The 17,028-nt window shown below is 54.2% G+C and overlaps 1 protein-coding gene across 1 annotated transcript; it reads right to left on the bottom strand.

Moving 5' to 3' along the window:
• Nucleotides 1–3,573: 3,573 nt before the first annotated feature.
• On the bottom strand, nucleotides 3,574–6,554 carry LOC127025613 (uncharacterized). The gene is made up of 7 exons (XM_050910672.1): nucleotides 6,479–6,554; nucleotides 6,299–6,385; nucleotides 5,644–5,866; nucleotides 5,333–5,475; nucleotides 4,830–4,946; nucleotides 4,385–4,648; nucleotides 3,574–3,732 (listed from the first exon to the last, which is right to left on the bottom strand). Exons 1-7 carry the CDS (start codon nucleotides 6,515–6,517, stop codon nucleotides 3,715–3,717), a joined length of 891 nt encoding a protein of 296 aa, XP_050766629.1. The 5' UTR covers nucleotides 6,518–6,554; the 3' UTR covers nucleotides 3,574–3,714.
• Between the last annotated feature and the right edge of the window lie 10,474 nt (nucleotides 6,555–17,028).

The following is a 17,028-nucleotide window of genomic DNA, read 5'->3' as shown; positions in this document are numbered from 1 at the left end:
CGACCGTTGGGGTCACCTTTGCTTACCCCTTCAGGCTCCCTCAAGGGCCATGCTTGTCTCTTCATCCCCCTATCACTGCATTAACCCCTCAATTTCTCTCCTTCTTCCCATTCCCCCTTTTTCCCGTCCTCCTCTCTCACAGCACCTGGCTTGCTCTTCGGTGGCCCTTGCCGAGGAGATGGGACCGGCCCTGGTGTCACCCACAAAGCCACCGAGACTAAATGGACCCTGGGGCTAGGGAAGGTGCAGACCTCGGCTCCGGGTCCTGCAGCCTGCATAGTTCCCGCCATTCCAACCCCTCTGGGTCTGCAGGAGGAAGCAGGGAAACGTGGCCTGAAAAAGCAGCGCCTGGAGATCTCCAGGGTGTGCAAGGGTGGAGGGAGGGAACCTGCTCCTCAACACAACCTTCCACTACAGCTCAGCGCCCTGCTTCTCACCATGGCCACCCCCTCTGCCCAGCTCCTGGCACCGAGGGGAAGGGTGAGGGGGCACCACACAAAAGCTGGGCTTGGACGATGCACAGCGCTGTGCCCAAGCACAGCAGAGGCTCAAGCTGGGCACATCCCACATCCCCTCTTGGGCCTTTTCCCAGAACAGAGGATGCCAAGGAGGCCTCAGTGCATCTCCATCCGACCGGAGTTCAATAACCTGCTCCATCAGGCTGCTCCTCGCATTGCCCAGTCCCAAACTGAGCTGGGCTGCAGCCACCCTGTGTGGCCTGGGGCATGTCCCTGCGCGGCCTGGGGCACGTCCCTGCGCTTCACCTCCCCACGCTGGGGGGAAAAATGGGCAAAAAAGCCACAGACCAAGACAGGGAAGAATAGGGACAATGGAGAGGAAGGGAAGAGATGCTCAAAAGCGCTGAGCAGATTCTTGCCTTTTGGCAGAAGGACAGACTCTCCCATCCCTCCCATGCCCTGCTCCATCCAGATGTAGAGAAGGGCCAAGTCCTCAAAAAACATCAGATTCTGTAATATCACATCCCGGTGAACAGGCTGGCTGCAGCACCACTGAACTGCCCCAAACAGCCTTTTAGCCACGAACGTGTATTTCTGAGATGTACAAGCCTTATCCTCCCGCAACCAGATGAAGCCCATGTGCAAGCAGGTATTTCGGGCAGCTCACTCCCAGCCCTGCAGAACCCGTTACCCCCAGCAGCGGTGACACCCGGTCAGGCCACCAGCAGCCACTGCCACATTCAGGCACCTCCCAGGCGATCGGCCGCCTCTCTCCAGGCTGAGCCTTCACACACCAGCAGCAGCATGACCATCGGCTCCCTCCTTTTTCACGCTGCCTCACTGACAACACAAACATGCACCACCTACTTACTTGGGCTGGATTCAAGGTGATGACCTTGGAACAAAGCAGCTCTGCAGCTAGTTCTCACTCCACCAAGCTATTTACTTCCTCCATGCTTGTCTGAGAAGGTCTCTTCTTCCTAAATCAGGGCTTGAGATCTGGGAAGCTTTGGGCATGTCCCTCATCGCAGACAAGTGTGCACAGAATTAATCTGCAGGTGAGCTCAAAGAGCCAGATTTAGTGCTAGTTGCTTCCTCACTACATTTTAAGGCATAATCACTCTGCAGCCTGGCACCCAGACAATGAACAAAGCCTCCTCTTTATCTCCACATCCAGTGCTACTAAAGCTCAGGAGCAAGCAGAAAAAGCCCTTACCTAGCTACATGCCACTAAAGGATGTTTTATTAATCTCTGCTTTGAAAACACTGGCTGCAGAGAATGGGAGAGCTATCAAATACAAACGAGGAACAACTGAATTAATGCAGAGCCCAATATAATATCCAGGAGTTGCAATATCAGCTCCTTTATCAATCTTAAGAAAAATCTTGTTATTATTCAGCAGTAATGAAACCACTGCTATTGTGGCTGCAGATAATGCCAGGTAAGAGGCATACCTGCATTTAAAGAGACACTGCCACTGGGAAGGACATTGAGCAGCTTTACAACTGCTTGAGCTTCATGACTCAGGACTGTTCTGCACATTGATGGTGCACAAATAACTGGTCTAACCTGGGAGAAAAATGGCTCTGCCTCGTCCAAGACATGCCCCACCAAAGCAGAGGCACAAGGAGCCAGCGCGAGGTCTGTGGCCAGATCTGTATGGGGAAAGCCAACTGTAGAATGCCAGGGAGGGGTTTAAGGGCTGCAGCTGGAGGAGAGGTGACCCAGCCACTAGTTTGAAGTGCAAACGTTTCTTCCTTTAAATGGCTCACTGCTGACCAGAGCAGCCCTTTGCACAATCACTGTAGCCCAGCAGGAAAAGCTGCACAGAGCACAATGTGCCCCAGAGCTGCTTTTGACAGAAGAAACAATCTTTAATTAGAAAGACATTAGCATCCCTGATCACAGCAGGGTCTGGGAGCAAGGACACCTCCATCCTCATTACCGCCCTGCCTTTGATCTCCCTGGGATTTTTAACTCCCACTCTTTCTTGCAGCCCATGTGAATTGGGAGACACAAGAACAAAACCTCAGGGCATCTCAACACCTCTCTCCTTTCAGAGCTCGGAAGGATTCATACTTCTTTAGAGGCTTTGCCCGTGGCAGGGGGCAAGCACGGACATTACAAAGCTGGTAGGCAGCAGTGGCTGTCCACTGCTGTGCTCAGAGCAGAACTGGCCTGGCCCATCCATATTAAACCTGCCTGAGAGCTCAGCTTGTTCAGCACAGCATCCCTGCTGCAGGATGCCACAGTTATTTTTAACAGTTGGAGCATTGTTAGTCCAAGTTGACACACACACAGATACAGCTCCAGGCAGTCGTGCCATCAGACACAGCCTCCAGGCATGCCCCGAGCGAGAGACAAACACCCTGAGCTGTTCCCATTTTTATACTCACATTTGGAGGAGTTACTGCTCTTTGCAGCTTCAGATACTGTGACTCGTTCCAGGCAACAGGTCATGTGCTGGCCAATCTCAAGTCACTCCAGAGCTCTGGGTTGCATTCAGGCACTTTCTGATCCCAACCTGTCTTTCCAGACCCTGAATCACCCTTTGCTCAACTCTTGCACTGAACCAGGGTCCTCTGTAGGATCCATGTGGAGGGAGAAGGCTCTAAGCAGAAACACCCAGGTATAAAGCAGCCAGAAAGCAGACTGAAGACCTCTAAGTGTTCACTGAGCAACATGGACTCTATGTGAAATTGGTTGGTTTATCCCAAGGGTACAGACTTACTACCCCCCTGTATTTCTGGAGATGTCATGCATGTGGAGGGAGGTTCTTTTGAGGCACCCATCCTGCCCCTCTGCAGCCAGCCAGCCCAGGGCCAGCTGGGGACCGGTCAGTGGGGCCATGCTCAGGTACTGCCACATGGCAACCTGGCTCCATTCAGTCTGAGCCTCCGCTCCCTGCACCCCTCTCCTTCCCATCACACATTTCAGCATTCCCAAAGTCATCACGCTCCCAGGAGCCATGAAGAGCCTCTCCACAGGAGGGATCAGAGGGGAAGGTCCTGCTGGCAGCCCCGTACCTTGGACTCCCAGCAGCAGTATGTCCATGCCCTCTGGTGCACAGGCAGAACCTTCCAGCTCCAGGTACTGAAGCCAATTGCATCCCAGTTCACATGAAAAAATAGGGTAATTTTATTATGAAGTTCAAAAGATATCAACATAGCATTTAACTGGACATGTTACTTGAGGACACAGCTGCCCCAGAGAACCAGGCGCTTTGCAGCCACAGCAGAGGTCCAGGTCCATGGGTCAGGGTTTCTGCTTATCCTAGAAAACACAAGAGATTTTACCCATAACACCGGCCAGCCATCACTGGGGGGGGGTGAGCTGCTGAGTACAAACCAGCCCACCCTGCACCTCTCCTCACCCTCCCTTTCCCTGCAAGCCAGGCAGCTGAGCACCAGTTTCATGGGAATTGAGAGGGTATCCACCAGTGCTTTTGCAACAGATGGGTCTAGAGCAGTGAAGGACCCCGTGTGAAGTTGCTAGTGATGAAGACTCTCCCACAAACCCTCCCCATTTTAAAGGGCAAGATGTCTGGGCCAGTGAGTCATGAAGGGCTCATGGGGACCTGCAGGTAGTGGCTCTGGTTCAGAGGTGGCTGCCCTGGGTACCAGCACAAGATGTTCAGCTGGCATTGGGCAGTCCTGTCATGCAGGGGTGAAGATGCCCATGGCACTGCACACACCCAGCATATGGCAACTGAGGTTGTCTCTTTGCACAGGGAGAAGAGCTAGAGTCCCTACAATCCTTTCCTAGCTCACTTGGCAGCAAAAAGGGAATGGAGAGATGTATCACAAAGGCTCAGAGCCTGGGGACATCCTCCCAGGCTAAAACACCTCTGAGCTTGTGACACCTCCCCTGCTCCACACTAAAAAAGGGTGGGTGAGATTATGGCCCAGCACAGAGGAGTCCTTACCCCATACTGTGACAAACTGCTGCTGTCATCACAGTCTGCATCAGCCTCCTGCTCACTGCCATCCCCACTGCTCACATCAGCTTGTGGCTTCTGGGCATCACCAGCACCACTATCGACATCTGGAACATCTTCCCCACTGCTGGACCCAGCTGGATCCTCTGCTCCCAGCTCTGTGCTTGCAGCCAGCAGCTCTAGGGTATCACTAACCCCAGCGGGTTGTACGTCCTTCACTTGCAGAGACAGGGGCATGGTTAGACTGCAGCTCTGTGGAAGGGCAGCACAAAACCCATACGTGATCTCATGAAATTCAGATTAGTCCGAGTGACCCCAGACACCTCTCCTGCTGTAGCCAAGGGAACAAGAACTGAAGTGCATCCTTCTAGCCCAGTATTTGCAAGTGTACCCAGGACTGAGTTTACAGCCAGCATGGGGCAGGCACACTCACCTGGAGATTTGATGACTCCTTCAGCGTAGTGATCCCATCCTGCTCTTCAAGTTCCAGGTCTGCCTCAGTGTCATTCTGGGACTTGTACTCCTCACTATCTGTTTCCACATCTGAGGGCTGGGGAGGAAAGAGGCAGTCTGAGGAAGCACACACCGGCCCCATTCCCAATGGCACTGGGAGCCACAGCCAAATAGCCAAGGGCGACAGAGATGCTGCTTTGCAGGGACATCAACCAAAGGGAAACCTCAGTGTTATGGGATGAGTGGGGCACCCACACCTTTCAGATACTGACAAAGACATATTCAAGTGCTCTTTGGACAGCCTGCAGCCCTCAAAGGGCGTACAATAAAGGAAATATCTTTACAGCTCCCTGCACAGGCTCCTCTGCAGACCTGTGCAGTGACACTCCCAGTCTACCAGGAGCACACAGAGGCTAAATGCAATCATCTCCGAATTGCTCAGCCCCTGAGGAACAAACCTGCTCAGCAGCCAGAATGTCATACCTCATATGTGATGTCTTCAGAGTCATCCTCTGGCAGGTCCCTCTCCAGTACCACCAACCAGGACTCTTGCTCCTCCAGAGCTACATCATCCCGCTTCCTCTTGTTTGCTTTGTTAGATGGGTTGATCAGAGCTTCTAGGATCTCTGCAGGGATTCATAGGAGGCACAATCACAACACATACAAACATACGTCTGTGTGTTTCCCAGGTTTCTACCCAGCACAGGAGTTCCAGACCTAATGTGTTTTGATGTCATGCTGTGTGCTTCTTAGCTGCAAAGCCTTCAGGTGTTCCAGGAGGCCACAACTCTTACCCTTGGGCATGTTGCTCTGGCCCCAGTCTGCTGGCAGGTAGCCCAGGATGTTCTGGATCCTGGTGGGGACAATGGAGAGGAGGAGGCGCATTAGCCTCCCCCGGCGCTTCTTGGCAAGTCGTCCAGGCCTGGTGGGAGACTGTGTGGGGTAGACTTTGCTGATAACGGTCTCCACAGGGACCACAAATCCAATCCAGACTGATGCTTTCTGAAGGATCTTCAGCTGCAAACAAGAGAGGTACATTAGGTCACGTGAGAACTTCCAGCTATTTAAAGTCCTCAGTGAAACTCTTAAACCCTGCTCTGTCCCAGCATGGAGCTGAGATTGGGACCAACTTCAGCCAGGTAGAACAGGACCAGTTAGATTGTATTGTCCCCAAAGACCTGCCATCTCTCCTGGCCCAGAGAAGGAGAGAAACGTGAATGCTGCAACAACCATTAGCAGAAAGGGAGCAAGGCAAGACCAAACCAGGCAGAGGGCAAAAGCTGGGATGGGGAGAAAAGCAGAGGACAAGCACACACTGAGCACAGGGCAGAGGGAAAAGACTGAAAGAGATAATATCTGGCAGACAAACCAAAGGAACTGCCAGTCTCAAAGTTTTATCACCCCATCCCCTTGGCCTCAAACTCCTCCAGCAGCAAGAACAGCACCTACCAGGTACTTGACAAAACTCAGCTGAAGGATCTGGCACAGGAACCTGCTGGAGAAGGAGCAGGGCTCATTGCAGGTAACCAGCCCCCCCTAGACAGAGAGACAAAGGTCAGACATCCTCCACGCCAGCTCTGACAGTGCCCCCAGCAGAAACAACCCCTTTGGCACCCAGAGGATCTCTACCTGCTCCGGGCTGGTGTATGGCCTTAGTTGCTGCTCCATGAAGCCCAAGAGCCTAGACTGGAGAGAAACCTGGCTTAGCCCAGCCTGCAGCCCTCAGCTACTTGTAGCTACTGGCCCAGCTGCTCCTCACTGCACTGACGAACTGCCGGCCTCACTAATCAGTGGGGCAGCCCAGTGCCCTCCCATGGGGGTTCCCCTGGTACAAGCACTGATCCTAGTGCCTTCCTTAAGGGCTGATGGCTCTCAATTAGGGGTTTATTTTCTCTCAATTTGGGATGCCTGTCTCCTCCTGGGCGTTGTAGCTTGCCAAGCCAAGACAAGATTTGGGATATCTCCTCCCACTCTGTGCTGATGCAAACAGCTGAAGGCAGAGGGTGGTGAGATGCGAGAAAACCTGCCCTGCTGATTCCTCCAGTGATGGGAGAAGCTGGACCCCAGGTGAGGGGAGGCCCCTCAGCATCCCTCCCGGTCTGTGCCCTCCCCTTGCTCCCACACTGGGGGGAAGCTGGGGCTCGGATTTGTTTTAGTCAAAAAAGATGAAAGGAAGGGAGTAAGCCTGGTCCTTTGAAACCACAGCCTGATCAATTAGCCAGCAGTTCTGTGTGCACATGAACACACACGCACACACACTCCCCTTCGTAAAACGGGCTTAGCTGAGCCCCTAGAAACACCTTCCAGAAACTGCTTCGCAGCAGATCCTCTCAGCCCCTGCTCTGGGCACTCTCTGAGGTTTTAACTTCGTGCAGACCGTACATCCGAAAGCTGTGCTGGGCGTTGCGTGGACAACAGACCTGCTGACCCCTGCGTGCAGCTCAGCGTCAGTCCTTCCTCCCAGCTCTGTGCTTGGCCAAGCTGGGCACCACGATGTGCAGATGGGCTGGGGTCGTCTCTCTGACCAGTTCAGGCCTCACAACTATGAGGAGGGATTTTCAGCTGTTATTTCTACCAAGCAGGTGGTTTTGGAGTGGGGAAAGGCATTTAATGTTTGGGTGTCACTTTACCCCGTTGCAAGGTAACAGACACCCTGCTGCAAATGCCGGTGAGGCCCGGGGAGTGGGCACGGCACGTGGCCATTGCCCTCGGGGTGAAGGGCACAGTGTCGGGATAACGGGGCACCCACCTCCCTGCTCCATCCAGCTGAACAAGGCATCGTGGCAGAGGTGACCCTGCAGAGACAGGGACCTGTATCCAGCATCTGCAGATCTTGCTTGTAGCCCTGCCACTGGCCACGCATTTAGGGGACAGACGTGAGCCCCCCCTTAGCAGAGCTGGGACGTGGCTGTTTACGATGCTCTGAGATGGTCTCCTGGGCTTGTCCAGGCTCCCAACCCCTGTTTGTGTCAAAACAAGCCTGGCCTTGCTCCTGCTCCTGCTGAAACCTATGGCAGAGCCTCTTTGGTTCCTGGTACGGCACAGAATGAAAACATGGCACATCACAACAGGCCAGCTGCACTGCTGCAGGGACAGACCCTGCACCGCACAAAAACAGAGCTGCTTTTTCTCTCTGTGTCGTTTGCAGAGCAGGAACCAACATAAAGCAGCCGTTATCCACCTGCTAGCAGAGGAGGCTTCCTTAGCCAAGGGGAGGGTGGCAGGGCAGCCCGGCTCTGCAGCTCTGCCCCTGCCCGGCTGCAGAGAGGGAAAAGGCAAAGCAGCCTTTGGCTGAGGCTCCACTGGGAGAGCTGTTTCGTGCTCCCACCTGGAGGATGCACAACACCTCTCTTCACCGTGGCCTCATGCCTGGGGGCTGCCTGGGACCGTTCCCCCCCCCGTAGTCCCACCCCCAGTGAGGATGGGAGCACAGGGATGCCGTGAGAAACAAGGCAGCACACAGCCCTAGCGACAGCAGAGATGGGAGGGGGGACTTGGGGGCCCGAATGGTTGAAATTGCTGATTTCTCTGGGTAATTGTGTGGGCCGAGGTGGAGATTTTCCTGACGGGAGTTTTGCTAGACAGAGCTGAAGTGTTTGTCTCCCGCTCTCAGCTCTGGCTGCCCCTTCCGCTCATCTCCGCCCGATGCCCACGGACGGTGACTCATCCTGCACAGGCCACCGCTCGCTGCACTCGCCCTTGCTCCCGGTCCGCAGCTCCCTCCCGCCCTGGGCGCTGCAGCCCTGGCTCACACCTCTCATCCAGCTCTTCTTCTCCTCGGTGCCCCCCCCACCTCCTGTCTCATGGGTGACGGGAGCCAGCCGGCACCAGTGGCCCTGCATGTGAGCAGGAGGGCAGGAGCAGAGGTTGGGGACGAGTGCCTCCTCACCCGTCCCCCTCCGTCTGTCTCCCCTGTGCCCAGGCGGGTGACGAATTGCTGCTGGTCTGGAGGGAGCAGGTGCAGGGACCTGGCAGCCGTCGTCACAGTGCGTCACCACGCGCAGAGCAATCAGGGCTGGCTGCGGAGCATAAATACACAGCGCTGCTCCAGGGAGCTCTGTCAGTCCCACCATGTCTCTCTGGGAGGGGATGCTCTGTCCCCGCGCGCTCCAGGGCAAGAGCTCCAGGGACATCTTCCTCCACGTGGTGACCCCGGACCGCATCCCGCAGTTTACTATCCCCTCTCTGGACATCCACAAGAAGCACAGGCGCTCAGGCAAGGGGAAGGGGCAGCCGGTGGGGACGGCTTGGAGGAGCGGCTCAGACCCAGCAATGGAGGATCAGCACGACGTGCCTGCCTCTAGCTCGTCCTGCTCTAACGCCGGGCTCGCTGCCACTGCGCAGGCTATCCCAGACCCCACTGCTCGGGCAGCTCTGTCCCTGCCCCATCTCCCCAAGGTCACCACTCCATATGGCTTTGTCACCCTGGGGCAGAGCCCACAGGTCACCAGTGAAGAGGCGTTGTTTTTTCACTCAGGCTCAGGTTACCCTCGAGGTCCTGCTGCTGAGATAAGTCCCAGTTGGCAGGAGGAGCCAGGATGCTGCAGACGCCCCGGGATGCCTGTTACTGGGGGAGACGGCTGCTCACGGACGGGTGGAGGCCTGAGGGACCGCAAGCAGCCAAGTCCCCATGCCACTGGTCACAGGGACGGCGGAGGCAGCCAGGACTACAGGACTCCAGCAAGGCTTCCCCTGCCCAGGAGATGTGCAAGCCCACTCAGAGACATCCAAATAACAGATGTTCTGGAAAGCAAAGAGGCAGAGAAGAGAGAGAGGAGGCTCCTGGGGGTGGGCTATCAGGGGAGCAGCTCCAGCCTGGAGCTCCCCGCTGGGACACCCAGGAAGAACTTGCTCCAGAGGATCCTCAGGAGGCACCTTGCCCACCCTCGGCAGCTCAAGCCTACGAATTTCACTCTCCACTGATCTTGCAAAGCAGCTCTGAGAAACAGAGGTTCCCTAAAGACTTGGGAAAGAGAGACTTTTGCAAATGCCACGGACTGCCAGGCAGCCAGGCTCAAAGATGAGGGCGTCAGATGGAGGAAAAGCATTTACCTGGAGGAAAAGCATTGAAATGGCATTGCCCTTGGCTGGGGCATCCGAAGCGCTCGGCAGCAGGAGACCCCGCAGGGCCAGGGGCTTCGCCGGCTGGGGCAGGACAGCCGTCGGGCAGGAGGGGCAGCAGCAGCAGCGGTGAAGCTGCGCGGGGCGGGCTGGGGAGCAGAGGGGGCTGCAGGTTTGTAACTGTACCGTGTCTGAATAAAAGGGAGACAGTTCAACTGACCAGTGCACCTCTCCTTTTTTCTTGCCTGTGCCAGCAGTTAGGTATCAATAGGATATTTTGGTGCACCCCCGCACTCCCTCCTCTTGTACCCCCAGTCTCAGCAGCTCCTGCAGTTTATCTCCAGGTGAGAGCAGGTTCTTGATGGGCTGAAACTGCTGAAATGCGGAGCAGGAGACTGCCTGAGCCCCGCAAGACATGAGCTGCAGCAAGCTAGGAGAGAAGAGTGATCACATCCACTTTATGGCTGGTTTCCAGCTTTGTGGCTGTAGGTTGGGATGTTTGCACGTGTCAGGGTCCCTCTCCCAGCCGGTCCATTACAGGTGGGACCTCTGCTTTCAGGGCACAGCAGCTTTCCTGAAATAGTTACTTCACACCAGTCCACAGGGTACAGTTGCCAACAGCTCTTAACCCGCTGCGATGAAGCGAGTTTCATATTTATTGGCCGTGCTCTCATAAATTGCTTTTTGCTTTTATTGAGAAGCAGAACCTGCAATGCCAGAATTAAAGCATTCATGGTCAGCAATGTTTTGGAGCTAATGAAGCAGAGCCTCCTGGGTCAGCAGCGCTGGGCTGCTGCCACGTTTGCTTTCAGGGCTCTTAATTCTCAATGAGGATCCCTGAGAGGTGGAACTGGGAGGGCTGGTCCCAGTCCAGGCGGGCAGCTGGAGTGCAGCCAGCTGGGGGGTACTGGGAGTCAGTTGAGGTCCCTGCAAGGAGGCCACATGGAGCAGGCAGCAATCAGGTTTTGCATCAGGGCCATTAAACAGGGAGTTTATTAACTCAGTTTGATTGCCATCCCTGCCAGGCTGGCTGCGTGACCTGAGCCACGTCCTGCCCTAACTCGGTGGCTCGGTTTCCCCCATCTCTTCAGTCTAGTTCAACTATAAGCCCTTTGCTAGAATTGCCACTCACAAGGGAGCTTTGCCCAGTGTGTCTGAGCACCACCCAGCAACAAGGATGAGCAAGAAGCGAGACACGGGGCCCCAGAGTCCCTGCTCTCCTCCGGACGATGCTGCATCAAAGCACCGGTACCCAGAGGACTTCAGCGTTGGTGTGAAAGGGGGGGTGGGAGCTTTTCATAGTGCAAATCCCAGACTTCTCCAGGTGTATACGTGCCCTCCTGCACAGCTCATGGCATGGATATTAACGACTTTTTCTCCAGCACAGGAGAATGTGGCAGCCGGGGCTGCTAGAAAGGGAGCCGAGATCAGTTATGTGACAGAAAATCCGCTCAACAGTTATTATAAGGAGCGCTGGCACTATGGAGTGAGTCAGGGACGAAGGCTTCTGAAAATTTAAATTGATCTCCAGCTCCTGAGGGCATCATCTCTGTTCAGCACTTAGGGCTGAGAGGGCAGATTGAGTTACCAGAGATTAATAAATGAGCGGTTATCAGTTACTTGAGTTGTGATATCTGAACATGTGCATGCTCCAAGCTGACAGGCAAATGTGAATTAAGCCATGCTCCTGTAAATGCCTCTCCTTTTCTTTTGATGCTTAAGCTACTACATAGTAGTGGCTCTGTCTAACTGCCTCATCATCTTCCAAGGAAAGCACGGGGACAAATCCTCGATGGCAGCTAACTGAAACGGTGAGCCTGCTGTATTTAGCAATTAAACCTGGAGATTGGGAGCTAGGACTCCTGGGTTTTATCCCCTGCTTGGTGACCTTCCTGAGCTCCCGGGAACCTTTTTGTGCCCTTTACCTTGTTTAGAAAATAGGAAGAAATCTGCTCTGCTTCACAGGTGGATTGCAGGGCTTCATCCATCCTTGTTCACAAGACATCTCTGGTGCCCTTGACAGGATTTCCCAAGGGAAGAAATATTATGATATGTTATTACAGCCTGCCATGGTACAAGACTCATTTCCTCTGGATGTGCCAGCGTGGGGATTATTAGCCTGGACAGAATCACAAATTAAAGGTTTGTTTAAAATGGCTGCGGTGGGGATTGCTACGTGGCAGGCGCGGAGCTGGGGCGAAGCTAGGAAGGAAACATCGATTCCCTGCAACACAGCGAAGGTGCTCTGCGGTGAAACTGTGCCTCTCTGCCATATTTCTGCTGGCTGCCAGGTTACAGCTCAAGGCATCTCTCCAGCCTGTGAAGTGAGAAGGACAATATCTCCCACTGGAGCAACGTGCCTCTGAGATTTACAGGATGCCCTTTCCCTGCAAACCGCGCGCCAGGCTGTGAGGACGTTACAACGGGAGACATCACCGATGTGGCAAGATAAATAGTCGTTACCAGCGACTGATTATTCTGCCCAGGCCTGGTACATTTTCTAAATGCTGTTTTTGTCTGACTCAGAATTTTGTTCCAGCCTCCTGCAGGTACAGACAGCAGAAAAGCTCGGGGCTAATTATCCACTCTTAATCCCACATACAGCGGTTTGAGCAGCACTAACCACGCTTAGCTGTAAGTAGGTGGAATCAGAAAAGTAACCAGTTCAAATCTCCCGAGCACGAGGGGCCAGATCAGGGACAGCTCTCTAAATCCTCTGCAGCCGGCAGCTTCCCCGGCACCCTCCCGCGGGTCTCCACTGCTGCAGCCGGAGAGCCGGGTGCTGCTGCCTCACCATGCCACGGCCTCCCCCAGCCCCGTCCCCAGATGGGACTCTCTCCTGTGATACTGAGAGCCTTTTTCCCTCCGTACTGACCCTTCTGAAAGGTCGGATGCTCCAGACGCCAGTTTATTTGAAAGAAAACCGGCCAAACTGGGCAGATACCGAGAGCATTTCCCAATGCCTCATTCCTGCAAACTCTGTATCAAGAAAAATAAACAGACCTTCCCTTTGATCTCAGTGGCTCTCTCAAGGTCTCTCTGATGGCATTATCATCTCCCCTGTTCTCCAGCATTTCCGCTGCAACCTATGGAAATCAGGATATATCCCTTTTCAAACAAGCCCAGCTTCCCTCTGGCCAGGCTGCTACGATCACCGGTCACATCGGCACTGGAGCCTGGCACCCTCCTGTTAGGCTCTGCGGGGGCAGAGCAGAGACCCCCCAAGGGGATGCCAATCTCTCGCTGTCAACAACCTCAGGTGCCGCAAATGTCACCTATTGCATGATGAGGGCTCTTCGCCACGCTAGGCACAGAGAGGTGTCGGTCTCACAGACACCGGGCCCTAAGCAGCAGTGGGAGTCGGATGGGAGCAACAAACATTTCTCTCTGCGATTCTTATGCGACGGAGCACCTGGCCTTCCTGAGATCAATACCGAGCTGCTGTCTTTGCCAAGAATTTTATAGCCAGTGTCCATGCCTGCCGGGTGAGATAAACCCCTCATGTGCTCATTAGCTGCACGGCTCCTCTCCCAGCTAATTGGTGCTGGAAAGGTCAAGCTCTGGCTATGAGACAGTCTGCTGCAGTCAGGAGTCCCAGCTTGGGAAGCAGGGAGGTACGCGGGGCTGGAGACCGGGATGTTCTTCCACTGACTCTGGTGGAGTTGGGGATGCAGTTTCCCATCTGGTTTCCCAAGCGAGGGGAACCGTGTGCATCTCCCTGCCCAGACGGAGCCTGGCTCTCCTGCCCTCCACCCTGCTAACCCCTCCTGAAACACCCTCCGCTGCCCTCCAGCAGCCTGCCTGCTCCATGCCGCAGGCGCCTGGCTGGTCTGTGGGCTTCACCGGTGCCTGGATGCTACGAGGATAACAGCTTCTGCAGTGGGTTAGATTTCACCTCCTCAGCTGGCAGGCTGTTTGTGACCAGGTAGCGACTGCCGCCGATTTAGCTGTTATTCTCATTTGTTCCGTGAATGGGTTTGTTTGCTTGTTTCCATTACCGCAAACATCTGACAGCCAAGCTGTGCTCGTTAGCTGCGCGTGGCGCAGGGAAAAGGCTCAGCACTCCTGCCGGGCAGAGCCATGTGAGCCCCTGCAAGGCACATGGCAGGAGCTGCTCTCTGCTCAGCTGCGCTTGCACGGAGAAACCACTTTTCCACCCAGCCTGGCTCAGCAGCAGGACCTCTGTCCCCAGCTGCAGTCTGCAGAGGCACAGCTATGTGAGTGCATCCAAATCCTTGCTTTCCCCTTCATATGCTCCCAGAGAGCCAGCCGTGGCGAGACTGATCCACTCGTGAAGAGGAGAAATACTGGCTGTGTTCCCCTCCTCGGGGTTTACTTTAAACCCCAGCGTGATTATCTGTTGCTCTTCATCAAGAATTGAGAGTCATATCTGAGTGATTTTCAAGCAGCTCCTCATGCTTTGAATATATTCAAATATCTCTAGAGATGGGGTTTATAGTGTGTAACCGGGAGGGTGTGCGGGAGCAGCCGGCGCACAGGGGATGTGACGTTGTCTCTGGACATCTGTGCTCTATTGCTGGAGCCTGGCTTAATGGAAAAGCAAAGGCAAAGCAGCTTCTGTGCTGTGAAAACAAGGAGGAAAATTCTGGGCTGAGGCCATCCCAAGGCAGCAGCTGGGATGCGGTGATCGGAAAGTAAGAGCTGCCGGGACAGGGAAAAGCTCAGCGGGGTTAGTGATAGAGCCAGGCAGGGCAACGGAGAGAGCCAGGCTACTGCAGACCTGAACCTGTGTCCTGGTTTCGGCTGGGATAGAATTAATTTTCTTCCTAGTAGCTGGTACAGTGCTGTGTTTTGGATTTAGTATGCAAATTAAGTTGATAACACGCTGATGTTTTATTGTTGCTAAGTAGCGCTTATCCTAAGGGAACGATTTTTCAGTTTTCCATGCTCTGCTAGGTGCACAAGGAGCTGGGAGGGAGCATGGCCAGGACAGCTGACCCAAACTAGCCAAAGGGATATTCCATACCGTGGAACATCATGCCCAGTATAGAAACTGGGATGAGTTGGCCGGGAGGGGGAGATTGCTGCTCAGGCATCAGTCAGTGGGTGGTGAGCAATTGCATTGTGCATCACTTGTTTTTCTTGGGTTTTATTTCTCTCTCTTTTTGTTATCTTCCTTTTCATTACTAATATTATTATTATTATTTGTCATGGTTTAATCCCAGCCAGCAACTAAGCACCATGCAGCCGCTTGCTCACTCCCCCCACCCAGTGGAATGGGGGAGAGAATTGAAAAAAAACCTTGTGGATTGAGATAAAGACAGTTTAATAGGACAGGAAGGAAGAAAATAATAATAATAATAATAATAATAATACTACAATAATAATAGTAAAAGAATTAGAATATGCAAAACAAGGGATGCACAATGCAATTGCTCACCACTCGCTGACCGATGCCCAGTTAGTTCCCAAGCAGCGATCCGCCCCTCCTGGCCAACTCCTCCCAGTTTATATACTGGGCATGACACCATATGGTATGGAATATCCCTTTGGGCACTTTGGGTCAGCTGTCCTGGCTGTGTCCCCGGGGCCAGTGGTGGTGCACCTCAAGCAACCTCCTTCCTCTGTGTCTTCCCGTCATTTGCTGTCACTTCTTCCCATGCTGATGGCACCTGCCAGGGCAGGGACAGTTGTGCCGAGACAGAGCAATAGAGGCAGAATGTGACCTGCTGTGAGAGATGCCACAGTCATAATGCTGCTGAACCCCAGCTGGGGTGAGGCATCGGGGGATCCCCCCCAGGGCATCGGCATTGGACCCCAGGCCTGTGGTTTCTGGTTCCCGCTCAAGGAGATGCCAAATTTCCTGAGCTGGAGATTTTCGCTTGATGCGGTTGCAGCCCTGGGTGCCGAAGGGTGGCTGGAGAGCTGCGGCAGCAAGACCGATGGGCAGGAAAGCCACGCGGGTATTCATAAGGAGTTGCCCATTATTTTTTTTCACCCGCAGCTTGTCTGACCAGGGTTTGCTTGGACTCACTCCTGGATAACGTCACTCACCCATGGTTTAGTGTAGCTTTTAGGCCGCACACCACAGATACTTGGCTCAGCCTCCTCTTCAGTGCCAGCAGTGGAACGCAGTAGGCAAGGTGGTGACAAGCTCAGCAAGAGGCAGACCCAGCGGCTGTGCTAAATGACTATCATCTCCTTCAGCAGTCCTCCAAAGCTGCACCTCTGGAGAGCAGCAGGACGGGGGGTGGCAAACCTGGAGATGATTTCCCACTGGAAACAGCAGTCCTGGGGATCTCTGACTCACGGCTTCCTGGGATTACTGCAGAGGGTCTTCAGCCATGAGAAATGGCCTGAGAGACACAGGCGATGCTGTTGCTGATGGCAGCACATTGCGAAGGTGCCTCCGCGACAGCACGGCTCTGCAGGAAGAGACCTCAGTTGTGACACTCAAAGCAGGACTTGATTCAAACACAGCGGTTTTGGCTGCTTTGCCTTCTCGGGTTCTCCATGCTACATGGGCTTCATTACGACAGCACGACGGAGAGCACGGGCAGTGGTGAGGTCCCTCACCGGGGCTGCTTTCCCACCCACCCGTGAAGATGCAGTGAAGAGTCCCGCTGGCAGGACTCATCCGAGCTGTAACAAAGCTGCTCCCTCTGCTGTGGGCTGGAGTCGGCCCAAATGAGACTGCCAGCTCAATTAGAGGAAACACACAGAAGGCATCTGCAGGGATAGCTCCAGTTTTCGGCACAGGGCAAAGCCAGGGAGCTATATTTTCATCTTGTTTCTGCTAATTATCCATGTAGATGAAACAAGCTGTTAAAGTTGGAAACCAAAGTAATTTTCTTCCATACGCTGCCTTCGCACCTCCCAGGATTTGACCCTACCGAGGAGCAGAGAGCTGCTTTGTTCATTTGTGGGTATTTTACTTCCTCCTGGTGCCTATTCCCATGAGCTTGTCTAGACACGGCAGATTCACAAGCCAAAGCCTATTGCTGTGCCCACCCTTGGGAAAACCAGCATTTGCAAGAAATAGTTTTCCCAGGCTTGGGGTTGTTTCTTACACAGTGTGGAAACCCTTCCAGGCTCAGGCCAGACGCAGCCGTGCTGGAAAAGCCTCTCCTTGTGTTAGGCCAGCAGGTCTTGCAGGA

Source organism: Gymnogyps californianus, chromosome 24, assembly GCF_018139145.2.
Source record: "Gymnogyps californianus isolate 813 chromosome 24, ASM1813914v2, whole genome shotgun sequence".
In the NCBI taxonomy this organism is placed as follows: Eukaryota; Metazoa; Chordata; class Aves; order Accipitriformes; family Cathartidae; genus Gymnogyps; species Gymnogyps californianus.
This window is presented reverse-complemented; position numbering and strand designations above follow the sequence as displayed.

Coding starts and splice junctions, on each gene's coding strand:
- LOC127025613 (XM_050910672.1), bottom strand. CDS start 6,517: ATGGAGCAGCAACTAAGGCCATACACCAGCCCGGAGCAG. Junction 5,867..6,298: donor TGAGTTTTGTCAAGTACCTG/GTAGGTGCTGTT, acceptor TCTTGTTTGCAG/CTGAAGATCCTTCAGAAAGC. Junction 4,649..4,829: donor AGGAGTCATCAAATCTCCAG/GTGAGTGTGCCT, acceptor GCCCTTCCACAG/AGCTGCAGTCTAACCATGCC.